This window comes from Protopterus annectens, chromosome 3.part1 (genome assembly GCF_019279795.1).
Source record: "Protopterus annectens isolate FY-2018-M chromosome 3.part1, PAN1.0, whole genome shotgun sequence".
Lineage (NCBI taxonomy): Eukaryota > Metazoa > Chordata > Ceratodontiformes > Protopteridae > Protopterus > Protopterus annectens.
The window spans coordinates 49,707,191-49,721,373 of record NC_056732.1 but is presented as its reverse complement, the minus strand read 5'-3'; the positions used below and the strand labels follow the sequence as shown (position 1 = coordinate 49,721,373).

At 39.3% G+C, this 14,183-nt stretch overlaps 1 protein-coding gene across 4 annotated transcripts in view; it reads right to left on the bottom strand.

The window, feature by feature from the left end:
* The window catches only part of VIRMA (vir like m6A methyltransferase associated), a 1,734,630-nt gene that overhangs the window by 88,869 nt on the left and 1,631,578 nt on the right, over positions 1–14,183 (bottom strand). For 3 of the 4 annotated variants that reach the window (XM_044066545.1, XM_044066547.1, XM_044066548.1), the window contains one exon: positions 10,318–10,676. In XM_044066545.1, coding sequence (XP_043922480.1) covers positions 10,318–10,676 — 359 coding nt within the window. The remainder of the gene's footprint in view (positions 1–10,317; positions 10,677–14,183) is intronic. The other variant, XM_044066546.1, reaches the window with a different exon arrangement.

Genomic DNA, 14,183 nt, shown 5'->3' with positions numbered 1-14,183 from the left:
CCCCTATTCTGCAATACTATAAAATTTGTCAGTTCCTCCAAATAATTCTTGTAATTTCTTAACCATAGCTCCCTTTCTTTACTTCCACCCTAGTTTTAAACTCCATCTTAATTTTATCCCACTCCCTCGCTATATTTTCAGAAGTAATTTCTATCCTCTTGAATACCTCCTGAATAATCCTCACTACCCACACCTTAAATTCCTCTCTTTTCAACAGATAGGTGGGAAAGTGCCAGTGTCTCATTTTTATCTCAATACCCTGTGATTTTATTTTAATTATTACTGGAACGTGATCTAATGTAGATGTTGGGTGCCTATAAAGTCCTTCAATTAAATGCACATATTCCTGTGGAATGTAAATTCTGTCTAGCGTAGCTCAGTTTTTATATCTTGGGGAATAATATGTAAATTCTCTCTGAACTCCTATTACTGAATTCACATTTCCCATGCCAAATATCTCCAAAAATTTCTTCAAATATCTACCCTACTTTGTTATACTTCTCCTTCTGGGTCTCTCAGACACATCTTCACTGCTGCAAATCAAATTCCACTCCGCACCAGTAATATTTTTTGATGAAAACTGATTTCTCCCAAAATTTCCTTAAACTCCATTACAGTAGTTTTTGGTGGAATATAAATACATGCCAGTAGCCCCTTAGCACTACACATCTGTCCTTATCTTTTTTATCCTCTTCTATCACTATTGGAGCTCCTCTTGCAATTAATATCAGTACTCCTCTTTTCCCTTGTCCCAGGTATTCTGCTGAATAACCATCCTGAAAACCTTTCTTTATCAAATTCACATGTTCAGTTCTTTCTAAGTGTGCCTCCTGTAACAGCTGTTTGAATTCTACATTTTTTTAAATACAGTTCACTATTCTTTCTTTTTTGTATTTATCTGTGAAACCACTGACATTTAAAGTCATTGCAGAAAGCATTATTGCATTAAAAAGTTATTATTCCTACCTTTTGTGTGTAACACCTGTTTTGTTAAATGTCTAGTGCTGGCTTTTGTGCTGCATGGATACACCGTTTGACAGGTTGAATGTTTATACAGTTGTTTCTTGTCATATTCATTTGAGCTCATGTCACATATTAAAATCTTTGTTTTATTGAAAGCCCTTAAAAAAACTAAAATCCAATCATTTAATACTAATGCACAAAATCATGTACATCTTCAAATATTGAAATTTTACCCTCTTAATCAGAAAATGTCCCAAGCTGACAGCCACACTCACTGACTTGAGTTAACCTAAAAGAAAGTTTATTCATGCTAAGACGCATGCTGCAGTCTGTGTTCTACCAAGTGCTAAATGGTTCTGTCTTATCTCTACAGCTCTCTCAACTGGGAGAGCCAGTGAATGCTTTCAGAGAACATTGTTTCCTAGCCAGTTTCTCTTTTTTTCCACAGCAAATCACTCTGCACCAGACTGCAACCAATTTCTCTTTATCAAATTATCTTCATGGAGACATGAGAACCATACAGCCAATTTCTCATTATTAGATTGTCTCCATGGAGTCATGAGAACCAGACTGTCAATTTCTCTTTATCAGATAGTTTTCATGGAGATATGAGGGCCAGATACTGAACCGCTACTAAGCATACATTCATTTACATTCTCTATTGGTGTTCCCCAAGGATCCATCCATGGACCCCTACTCGTCTCTATTTTCACCAGTAATCTAGCCTCTGCCACCAAACATGGCACTCTCATACAATATGCAGATGACTCAACCATCATCTGCTCCGCCCAGTCCCTACCCAAACTGCAAAAGGTCACACAGCATGCCTTTTCCTCTGTTGAAACTTGGCTATCCGATGCCCAGTTAATACTCAACCCAAACAAAACTAAACTCCTCATATTCGAACCCACCAAACATACTCAAAACAACTCTCACTTTAACATCACAGCAAAAGACAACACCACTACCCACCCAACAGATCACACCAAACTGCTAGGAGTCGAAATAGACAACAATCTCACATCTGACATTCACATATCCATAACCATAAACAAAGTCCACCAAAAACTAAGAGCCTTATACAGAAATAAGCAACTCCTCACCAAAGCAGCTAGGATATCAGTTGCAAATTTGCACCTTATCTCCACCCTACTTTACGCCTCTCCAATATATACCAACCTAAGGCAATGTGATCTAAATAAACTCGAGACCTGCTACAACAAAATCACCAAATTCGCCACCGGGGCATCCTACCACAGTCACCACTCTCGCTCACTTACTGAACTAGGCTGGCTAGAATTCCCTCACCTCCTTCAATGGTATCAACTCACACTCACCCACAAACTGGTTAACCATCCTCTAAAGGTCCCATCCCTCCAGTATCTACTCCAACCCTATCTCACCACCAGACCACTACGATCCAGCAACAAAAATCAATTACAGGTTATTAGAGCCAATAACACTGCTGGAGAAGCACTATTCTCCAGTGCTATACCCAAATTATGGAACACCTTCCCCCCCACAATAACCTCTCTACCATCATGCACTCACTTCAAAGCTTTACTTAAAGCGCACCTAAAAACATGCTGGCTATGCCCTTGTAACTCTCCCCTCTAACTTCTCCCACTCCATCTACCCTCTACCTCTCTTTCACCCCACAAACTACCTTTGATTACAGCAAGCTCTGATACTTCCATGCCTATCTACTTATTATATGGCAGTAACTTCTTACTGTAACAATTGTTAATATCTGCTATGACTTCATGGATAGAACAGATGCTAGTTATCTACTGAATGCACTATGTTCATCTGTAACTATGTTTCTAATATTTTAATTGCTAGGATTCTTAATCTGTAACTATGTCTAATATTTTTATTTGTGGAGCTTTTCTCCCCGGGCCTCCGCTGAAAATGGACCTGCGTCCAGTCGGACATTCCCGGTCAACAAATGTAAATAAATAAATAAATATTTTGCTAGAAAAAAGCATCATAGTATTCAATATTGTTTTCATTTACTTGCTTTCTCTTAAAACCTTTACTAAATCAAGCTAAGATCCTTAATCCATTCATTTCCCCATGCAAGAATGAGAAAAAAGTACATTACATTTTCTTTTGTCGTGCTCTTTTAACCAGGCTTTTTTTCCCCTTAAAACTGAACAAGAAGAGAGAAGGAAGAAAGAAAGGGGAGGGGGAGAACAACAGCACCTATTTACAACCCGCATTATACTTAAAAATCATAGGTTCCAGAAGCTGTTGAACACTGGGGGAATGGCGGGCAAGAGGGAGATATATATATATATACACACACACACACACACACACACACGGCATGGGGAACTGACATTGCACAATGAGCAAATGCAAATCTCATCACAGCAGGATAAGACTTTTACACAGTTAATCCCTTGGGCCAATTAGGTAAAACACAATAAGGCTTCTACCAGAAGTTTCCAACTTGGATGGATTGAATTCCTTCGAAATAAGTTCACTAACCCTGAAATGTTCCAAAAAATACAGACAAAAATGCAGAACACAGAAAAACTTTGCATAACTACTAACATATTACAATATACTACTCTCTTTTTATACTGCATTCTTACAAAAGACCCCCAAACCAAGAATCGGCAAGCTGCAATTAATATCCAAAGTTATAGGAACAAGGGTTTACAGATTTATAGGAGGTTACTATGCTAATGGCCATAGGACATTTACCAGGCTAGCCATGTTACACCCATGTTCCCACAGGACATTTTCCTTTTACCTAGCCTTCTGAGAAATAGATTCCAAACAGTAAAGGGTTCAGCATAAATCTATAAAACCATGTAGTAGTACCATAAACACTCAAGAAATAACTAACAAATGAAAACTATAATATGCTGTGGGGTTAAATCCCCCCAAAGACTGCTTCAGCAGTTTCCCATCTATGCACAACCACCAAAATGAAACAGTGCCTCTAATGACCAAAAGCAAATGGCATCAAAATATATAATTTCCCAAGGTTTCCTTAAGCAGTTTGTCCATGTATGCAAAAACACCAAAATGAAACATTTTCCCCAAATGACCTGTTCAATAGCCTGTCTGTGTATGCACGTAAGGAACAAATGACATCAAAATGAATCATTTCCGTAAAGTTCCCTTAATTATGTTACCATGTATGCACAAGCACAAAAATCAAACATTTTCCACAACGACCCCTTCAGTACATTGTCTATGTATGTACAAGCACTAAAAAGAAACATTTTCTCCAATGACCCCTTCAGTCAGGGTTATCCATGTATGCACAAGCACCACCAAATTACATCAAAATGAATCATTTCCCCCCCAAGGTTCCTTTAATTACTTTTCCATGTATGCACAAGCACAAAAATAAAACATTTTTACCAATGTCTTTGTCAGTATAAGTAAAAACAAAATTACATCAAAATGAATATTTTCCCTCAAGGATCCCTTACGTACTTTGTCCATGTATATTATGCACAAGCACAAAAATTAAACATTTTCCCCAATGACCCCTTCAGTACTTTGTCTATGTATGCACAAGCATTAAAATGAAGCATCTTCTCCAATGACCCTTCAGTCGGGTTTGTTTATCCATAACTGCCATTACAAAAAAATCACACACACACATCACATTTCATATATATATATATATATATATATATATATGTATATATATATATATATATATATATGTATATGTGTGTGTGTGTGTATATATATATATATATATATATATATATATATATATATACACACACATGCTTCTGTATGGTGCTCCCTCTCTCTCTCTCTCTACATATATATATATATATATATATATATATATATAATGTGTATATATTATATACACACGTTACTTACATTTTATTTTTTATTTTGCATTTGTTAACCAGTGTAGGACACTGAACTACATGGAGCTTTTCAACACTTGGTCTATAAGCACTGTTTAGTTAAGTGAGGGAATTAATCCTTGGACCATAAGAACCATTTTTTTTTTTTATTACAAGTGCACACACAAACAGACATACATACACACCACTATTGCACTACTCTGCCTTGGATAACACTAACTTACAGTTTAGCTGACAAAGTGTGAGATATTGTACAAAGAGCAAGGTACTAAAAAGTATAAACAATAAAGAGCAGGTAACGAGCAAAATCAACGCACGATCCAGAACTTAACATATATACGTAAGAACATAGATGTAAACGAATGTTTTAAGTTCTGGATCGTACGTTGGTTTTGCTCGTTACCTGCTCTTTATTGTTTGTAAATTTAGTGAATAAACCACTTACCTCGGGGCCTGTAGCACTATTTCTCTTGAAAATACTAAAAAGTATTACTTGCTAACTCATTAAAAAAAATGAAACCAGTTTTTGTTTTATTTTAGGTGCTTCCACTATTTACGTATCTCACCTGTTGTCCTGCGATAGTGGCTGCGGTGGTACAGCGGTTAGCATTGTCGCCTCACAGCAAGAGGTTCTTCGGTTCTATTCTTGTCTGGAGCACCTTCTGTGCAGAGTCTGCATGTCCTCCCCACTGTTGAGTGAATTGAAAGACATGCAGGTAGGTGCGAGCATGTGTGGATGCGCCTTCTTTGAAGGCTGGGTATCGGGGCTGGCAACTCAACACCGTAAAAATTCACTGCCAGTCACTAGCGGACCAGAGTTATGCTGTGGCGACCCCGAACCGGGAAAAGTCAAAAGACAGTACCTGTTGTCCTGCGATGTCCTGAATCTCCACGAAGGAGTTTGAACTGTCCCGTCAGTCAAGTTGAAAAAAAAAAGCAAAACAAATGATTAGGGGGTGAAAATCGGCTGATTAGTTTAGGACAATGTTACTATTTTATGATGCCTGAAACAGAGTGGGAGAAGAAATGACAGAATGCAAAGTTCGAATAATACAAGCACAGACATGAACAAAAATAAAACTGCCAGTTTTACTCCAGCAAAACCAGACTGAATCGGGATACAATTTTCTGGAACAGCTCTAGCTGCTGACGTCATCGACTGCACTTTCCTCACCACTCACAGCAGCAATACTTTCTAAAGGGTAAGGGAAAGTTATATCAGAGAACCAGGACGTTGGTTTGCTTTCCTGAGGCTTTCCCCGCCTTCTTGGACTGTGTTAATTGATCTATTATCACCTTCCAAGGTGAAACCTGCAAATGCCTCATTAGCTGCAAATTGTTATACTGACTAACACAAGGCAGTTTTGTGTACCAGGTAACCATTTCATTTTATTTCACTATTAAATGCTGAAGTTTCCTCATGTCCCAAGTGCCCTAGTTTCTGTCTAGTGCGGTGTTACCCCTCCTTCTACAGACTGTACTGAAGTGTGTACAGTGTGTATGCCTCCCGACGTCCTTGGTTAGAGTCGTAGGATGCAAAAGTTTGTGGGGGGGCCCTTACCCCTCGCTCTATGGTTCCGGTGCCCATGTTAAAAATAACGGAGAAAACTTTACTTTAGAGCAAGCAAATAAAACCATACACCACAAAACTCTCATGCTCACTTTCTTCTCTCCAACATTTTCCATTGAAACTTTGGAAAAGGGTTTACAGGTACAGTCTTTCTGTCATCTTTATTACCAGAACAACAAGAAGTAGAATCTCCTCCTCTTTCACAGCTCACTTTTTGGTGGACTAACTTTTGTATTTCCTCCTTACCATGCACTTATTTATTTATTTTATTTATTTATTGCATTTGTTAACTGGCAAAGTCCACTGGGCCTTGAATGAGCCCATTTTCAGTGGAGGCCCAATGAGAAAAGCTTCATAAAATTACATACAAAGATGCTTATTAATACAATCCTAAGAAAAGTTTCAAAAATTACATACAAGGAATGTGTTAATTCACATAGTGGAGAACATCAGACACTAATACACTGAATGAAAGTAATAAACAAGTTGCAATTGTGGAAAAATAGAAGTAAATAAATGGCATGTTCATAGGTTCGTAGATTAGTACTAAGCCAACTGCCCTTGCGAGCCATTTTAAGCCTAGCCAATTATCCCTTGTGAGACTCAAACCCTGCACCTTGTGTTTGTAAGGCAAACACCTTAACCATTTGGCAACACCCTCCCTGTGTTCAACATAACACTTGAAAGAAAAAAATAAAACTGCAAGGTTCGTGGAGAGCATTCAGATAGCATTTTAATGTGATATATTTGCTAGGTTAATTGCCATGAAGAACTTCTAATGAATTCTAATGAATTGGTCTTTCATTAGAAATGTTGCAATTATCACAATGCTGTGTATGCTCCCTCTCTATTCATCAAAAATGATTTTGTCCTTCCAGGGAAGGATACCTTGAAGACAGCCGGGTACAGCAGTTTGAATCTCACAGCTGCATCTCGTCATTCCCTGAACAGTGGGATGAGTTTACCCCTCTTCTGCCTGGTGTGCAATGAGTATTCTCCACAACACTCTGCTCTCTCCCACTTTTACTATTTTGTCCTTCTGCCACAGTTTTGTCAGAATCAGTTCCTTTTGCTGATAGGATTGCATATTTCCTATTAAAGGTCTAAGTTGCATTCTCTTAGCCAGGTTTGGAGCATATACTCGATGTGCCCTTTCTACTAAGCTCCTGCTGTGGAATACCAGTCCAGCTGCTTATTTGTGCTTTCATAAAATTGCTCCTTCCAGCTTCCCTAGTATAGCTGAAAATCTCAGGTTTTCCCCATGTGCTCTGTTCTCTCTCTTCCTGAGCAGTCTTATATTCATCCAGCCGTTTCCTCATTTCAACCTCTGATTTTTGACGCTTTATCACCTCATCTGAATATCTGTTTAAAGCTGCTTCCATTTTTTCCAGCCTTTTGTTGTTTGTGTTTATATACTCCATCAATGTGTTGTTTATTTTAACCAGGTCTGTGTGCATTTGACTTGCACCTTCTGTAGGTTACCTGGAGTCATACCTGGAGGTTGCATTGCTTTTTACTAAACAGCTGCAGAACTTTCCCCAGTAAGTGTTTCTTCCTCACTTTCTGTAACTGATTTTTTTCCAGGTGGTCTGTATTTCTTTTTTCCTGGCATCCAGGCAGTACACTTACTAGCCAGTTACTGAAATGTACCCATAAACACAAAAGTCTACTGGCCTTCTCTGTTGAGTTTCTGTTTTCACACTGGGAGAGCTAGAGTTAAGCTGTTACTCAATGCACAGCCATTTTGGAAGTCCCCCAGTCCATGAAAAAGTTTCAGTGTTAAAAGGAAAATATGGTAATGTTTCAAGATTTTCTGGTGTCAATAGGCTACTTTTAAAAGACATTTAGAAAATGTATACAAACTCTTAGCCTTTCAGAAAAGGACATGCCAGAATACCTAAGCTGTCCACAATATCATCACCCTAATCTCTGAACTACTTAATTATCCTAACTGCCCTTTTCCTGTAGATTACCTTAGGTCTACTACTAAACATACCTGAATACCACACCAACATTTGTTGCCTCCATCACTGGTGCATGATGCGTGAATCAGCCATGTTTAGCGCAGAAGGTTACATTAAGATAATTCTAGGATGTACTGACTTTAATTTACAGGGCATGCCTGCAACAGAATACTTATTTAGTTAACATTTGTTTACCAGGAAAGTCCAACTTGGAACGAAGCCAATTCTCAGCAAAGGCACGGGTAGAAACACTCCAGACGCATGTCTTTGTAACATGGTAGGAAACCAGAGCACCTGGAAGAAACCCACACGAACGCAGGGAGGACATGCAGATTCTGCACAGAAGGCACTCCAGCAGAGAATCGAACCAGAGACAGTCTTGCTGTGAGGCGACAATGCTACTGCTGCAGCACTGTGCCGTCCAAAGTCCAAAATTACTTCAAAATCTTTTGCTGTTTTACTTCTTTTAAGTCCTGTGAGGTGGTATTGGCTTGCAGGCCCCTCTATCTTTTTTATGGCATTTTTTTTTTTTACAACTTTACATATTTAGGCTACTTCTAGATCTTACATACAAGGCCCCTCTATCTTTTTTATGGCATTTTTTTTTTTTTACAACTTTACATATTTAGACCACTTCTAGATCTTACATACAATTTTAATGGACCACCTGATCTTTAACTCCTAATTAAACCATGATAAGCACAGAGGCAGCACTAATCTGGCTCTGGTTCTATGTCTCTACCATACGCAAAGCCATACTAAGACTACTACCTAACCACTTTCAGGATATTACCGCTGCAGCTAGCTTTGTTTTCTGTTTTTTTTTTTTATTTATGTATTTTTTTTTTTTTTTTAAATAAAAAGCTCTTCCAGTTACTCAGTGTTGGTTACCAATTATACTCTTGAAAATTCCATGAGTTCCCTCAAGTGCCTGCTTGTGCATTCAAATATGTTAGATGCTATCTCTAACGTGTATGCAGGTAAATTCACCCGCCTGACTAACACCTTCTCAGCAGCAAATGCCTCCTCAACTGTTAGCCCAAAGCTTTGCTAGTGTGGGATGAAGGGTAGCCACCTCGGGTGTACAATCGGAAGATGCAAACCCATCGGGTAGTGCAGTGGCAGCATTAATTTCCATACCAGAATTCCTGACTGGTGTTACAGGAATGAATAACTGAAGCCTGTGTGGTATAAGCTGGAGAAAGCTGCTTTCTGCAAATGTAGCAAGCAGTTTGCAACATTTTTTGAGAAAGGAGATTATTTTTTTTTTCTCATTACTGAAGAGTGGATGCAGGGGGCAAAGGAGTGCATGCAGAAAGGGATCTGGCTTAGCTGCGTGCTTCAAAGGTGTGCTAGCCAGTTTGAGGAACCTTTTTTTTTTGAGGGACACCAGACTGAGGAACAGCACTGAGTATTAGATTAGTCAGCTAGGGCTCTGCTGTTAGCTGCAGATACTTGCCTTAAATTCCAATGCAAAAGAGCTTCCACATTAGGTTTCTGATTTTGGACCGGATGTGAGGATCAAGCGACAGCACCAATCTCATGACACATCACGGAGGTCATTATATTCAGATGTGAAAGAAATACAGTTTACCTTTATACTGCAATGCCTATCCTCAAATTCTAACCCAGTTTAAGAGTTCCAAACCTATTTCTAAACTAAGCACCTTAACAGTGTTGTACTTAAGACAATTATGAAAGTCTTAAAAAAACTATGAAAACCATCTTCATTTTTCATTGTGATCTGAATTTTTGGTCATCTAAACTCTTTCAGATGCATTCCATATGACATTTTCAGACAGAAACATCAGCAAAACAATACAGTCCTGTTTGCAGCACTAAACCATTTAAACTGCTGTACAGAAAAAAACAAAGAATCATTTCATTCATAATGCACCAATAGGTCTCTGCAAAAGGAAAAATCAGACAAACATACAATTACACTGCAAATTTGGAATATCTGTCATACCTTTTGGTGCTGGAGGAGTGAAAAAACGATTCTGACAGTGGAAAACCCCTCCTCTTCCTCCACCTCCTCCTCCACCACCACCTCTGTTTCCTTGGAATCCTCCACGAGGAGGCATTTTTGGTGGTGCTTTCTGTGGTCTTTTGGGTTGCTGTAATCCAGGCTGGGGTACAATGTCCTTGCCCTCGGCAGCAACAAAATCGTCCACATGCATTGAGGGAGGTCTACTTGTATTTTGCTTTCGCTGGCGGAATATATCATGAGGCCTCATTCCTTGACCAAATCCTCCTCTGCCTCTTCCCCTGGGAGGGGGCACAATATGTGCTCTCTTTGCTGGTTCGATATATTCAGATTTTCCACTACTGAAATAAAAATAAAGAACTGTGTTAGAGATTACATTAAGGTTTTGTACTGTAAGAAATAAAAAAAGAAAAATGCAACACTACAGTGCTTTTCAGCAACTTAATGTATTACAAGTCAGACACTTTGTACATCACATACAAGCTTCACCTATAAGGTTTGGATTACTGCTCCTCTCCAAGCCAACAATTTGCAATTAGTGAAAACACAGCGAGTCTACATGCTTTAGCTAAATAGCTATTCAGTAGAAAAACAATAAGAAATATCCTTTATTTATTGACATTTGTTTACCAGGCAAGTCTGACTGGGTAGGTAACCATTTTCAGTGGAGGTCCGGGGGAAAAGCTCTAACGTATTACAAAAACATTTTAAGAACAATAATTTTACAATCTTCAAAAGATCTACAGTTTAAATAATTATACCAAAATTAGACAATGTGAAAACATTGGTTAAGAATAGATAAAACTATTTAAAGATAAGTTAATATAACACAAACAGGACTTGCAATAAGAGAAAAAAACAGGGTTATGACATATTCAGAAAGAGCCAGGGGAGAGAAACTGACGAAGTATGGAAGTGAGTGATGAAGGGAGTAAGGAGATGTAAGATATGAAGACATTTGTTCATATCTGGGGATACAGTTTACTCTGGGGTTGAGAAACAACAGAGACGGATTTTGGCTAGGAAGTCTTTCAGAATGGTTTTAAAGGACTGGAGGGAGAGTACTGACCTGATGGGTACAGGTAAGGAGCTCCAGGCCTTAGCAGCATGGTACGAGTACAGACCATACCCAGAAAAATTGACAGTTTTGAGGGCAGAGAGGAGTTTTAGGTCACTATATTGTAATTACTGACTGGGAGCATAGTTTGGTATTTAGTGCTGGACAAGCAGATGGATGCTGAATAATTTTATAGGTGGTAAGAAGCTGTGTACATGTTAGGTGATGGGATAGTTCTATCCAATTTAGGCTTTTTAGTGCTATATAGTGGTGAGTTCTGAAAGGGGTATTTGCTGGAAATTTACTCACTTTAATATAGCACTGTTCAAGTTTTGAGTTTTGTGAAGCCTGGAGGTTAGTAAGGATAAGACCACCATAAAGACGTGTGTGTGTGTGTGTGTGTGTGTGGAGGGGGGGGGTATGTGGCAGCAGTTTTAGTTGCACTGGCAAGAATGTTTATGGCTTCTCTGGTTTAATTTCTCCAAGTCTTTCAGGTTGCTAGTACCATGACAGGAATGGACACCATTCCTAAGTCAAAGTATGATTAAAGATCATGAAATTAGTATTGTTTCAATCTTTAATGTTAGCCAAGAGTGCTCTTCACAGCACCCGTAATTTGCCCAGAATCTACTACTCCTGTAATTTATTTGGAGTTACATGTATCAGTATCATATCTAAATATGACTGTAAATTCTTTTTTTATGAGACCCATCACTCCTACTACTATTGGACAGCCTGGATATCCTTCCACACTGCCTTAATTTCTGCCTGCAAATCCTGGTATTTTATGACTTTGCTTCTCTCTGCATGTAAGACACTGTAATCACCATCAAACATAACTCTCCACGTTATCAACTAGGGAACAGGTCCTTAATGCTCTTTCTAAAACCAAGAACACTGCCATCAATGGGCCTAGACAATATCCCAGGATGCCCACTAAGTAGCATGAAACAAGATCTATCAGATCCTCTAGAATTGTTATTTAACTGTAGCCTCCAAAAAGGCTTCATGCCTCATGAATGGAGAACAGCAACAGTCATCCCTCTGCACAAAGGTGGGCCATCTACAGACCCTGGAAACTACAGACCCGTAAGTCTCACTAGTCTTATATGTAAAGCCATGGACATAATTATCATGGAAATGATCAACAGTGATACAGTAAACCTCCAGACACTGGACCCAGCCCAATATGGCTTTGTCAAGGGCAGGTCATGCCTACTCAGCTTGGTGGACATCTTTGAGAAGGTCACCAAAGCAACGGATTACGATAAAATGGCTCACACTGCCTACTGTGACCTGGCCAAGGCAATTCAAGTGCAAATTGGACAATTGGATGGGGAAAAGGAAATTCATCCCTAGTTTGGTACCTGTGTCTCTAATGGACACAGGTAACCTGCAAAAGTTTCATCTCCCAAGCCCCTGCTTACACTTATCAAGGGTATCAGAAATTGCCAGAGATTTTGGATGCATGGCTAGGCTTAAAAAGAAAGGCCTGGGTCGTTAGCCTAGTAAACACCTATGAACTGGGTGTAACAATTTCAGTGATCAATGCTACTTTTGTCTTCTTTTCATGGACCACTATAAAAAACAGATGCGAGAAAAGCAGATAAACTGTTGGTATCCCATGTGATATAAACTTCATTTTATATAATGCTTTGGGGCTCATGTTTCCAATGTTTCTCCACTACTTCAATACTGTATTGTTTGTACAACCCCCAGTATAACAGTCTTGTCACATTATTATGCCTTTCATTATACAGGCCCTCTGCCATTAGTGTATTACACCCAGAAACAAGATGTGTGACTTGTTTCGAGTTCTGCTTTACAGAACAAGAAGTTATATACTCACCATAACGTTCGATGTATGTAGTCCATCTCGCCTCACATTCTTACCCGTGGGTTCGGAGCCGAATGTCAGCTCCGACTCGGCCAAAACTTTTCTAGCTCGAAGTCTTTCTATTGGCCGGGCTAAGATGGTATCCCATGCTGCACTGCTCTATATCCCCAGATCTAGTTTGCTGCGAACACCAGCACTCATTCTCCATGCATAACAACACCCAAGGAAAGGAAGAACAAACCAAGAATGTAGGGAGCTCTGAAACCAGATCTAACCTCCAGATCCTCCAGGAAGGGGGAGTAAGTAAGAATGTGAGGCGAGATGGACTACATACATCGAACGTTATGGTGAGTACATAACTTCTTGATGTTATGTATTCCAATCTTGCCTACATTCTTACCTGTGGGACAGCGTCCCTAGCACCTAAATCCTGGGAGGCTCAGTGGAAGATACTCCTGAGCACTGTGGAACCAAAGGAAGACCTGCCCCCTTGATACCACATCCAACTTGTAATGAGTAACAAAGCTGTGAGGAGATGCCCAGGTAGCCGCAGCACAAATATCATCCATAGACAATCTAGCCTGACAGGCTGTAGATGTAGATACAGACCGAGTAGAGTGAGCCTTCACCAGGAACGGTAAATCTTTACCCCCTGAGGAATAAATGAAAGAAATGCTACTGGAGATCCACCTGGACAGCATGACCTTAGAGACGGGAGACCCAATTCTATTTTCCGAAAAGGAAACAAACAGCTGATCAGATTTTCTGAGGTCTTTGGTCCTGTGCAGATAAAAACAATTGTCTGTGTACATCCAATTGATGAAATTTAAATTCTGCCTTGTTGGAGAACTGGCGAAAAAACACTGGCAACACAATAGATTGATTAAGGTTACTGACTGATACCACTTTGGGAAGAAAGGAAGGGGTGGGGGTCTGAGAGAAACCCTGTCCTTA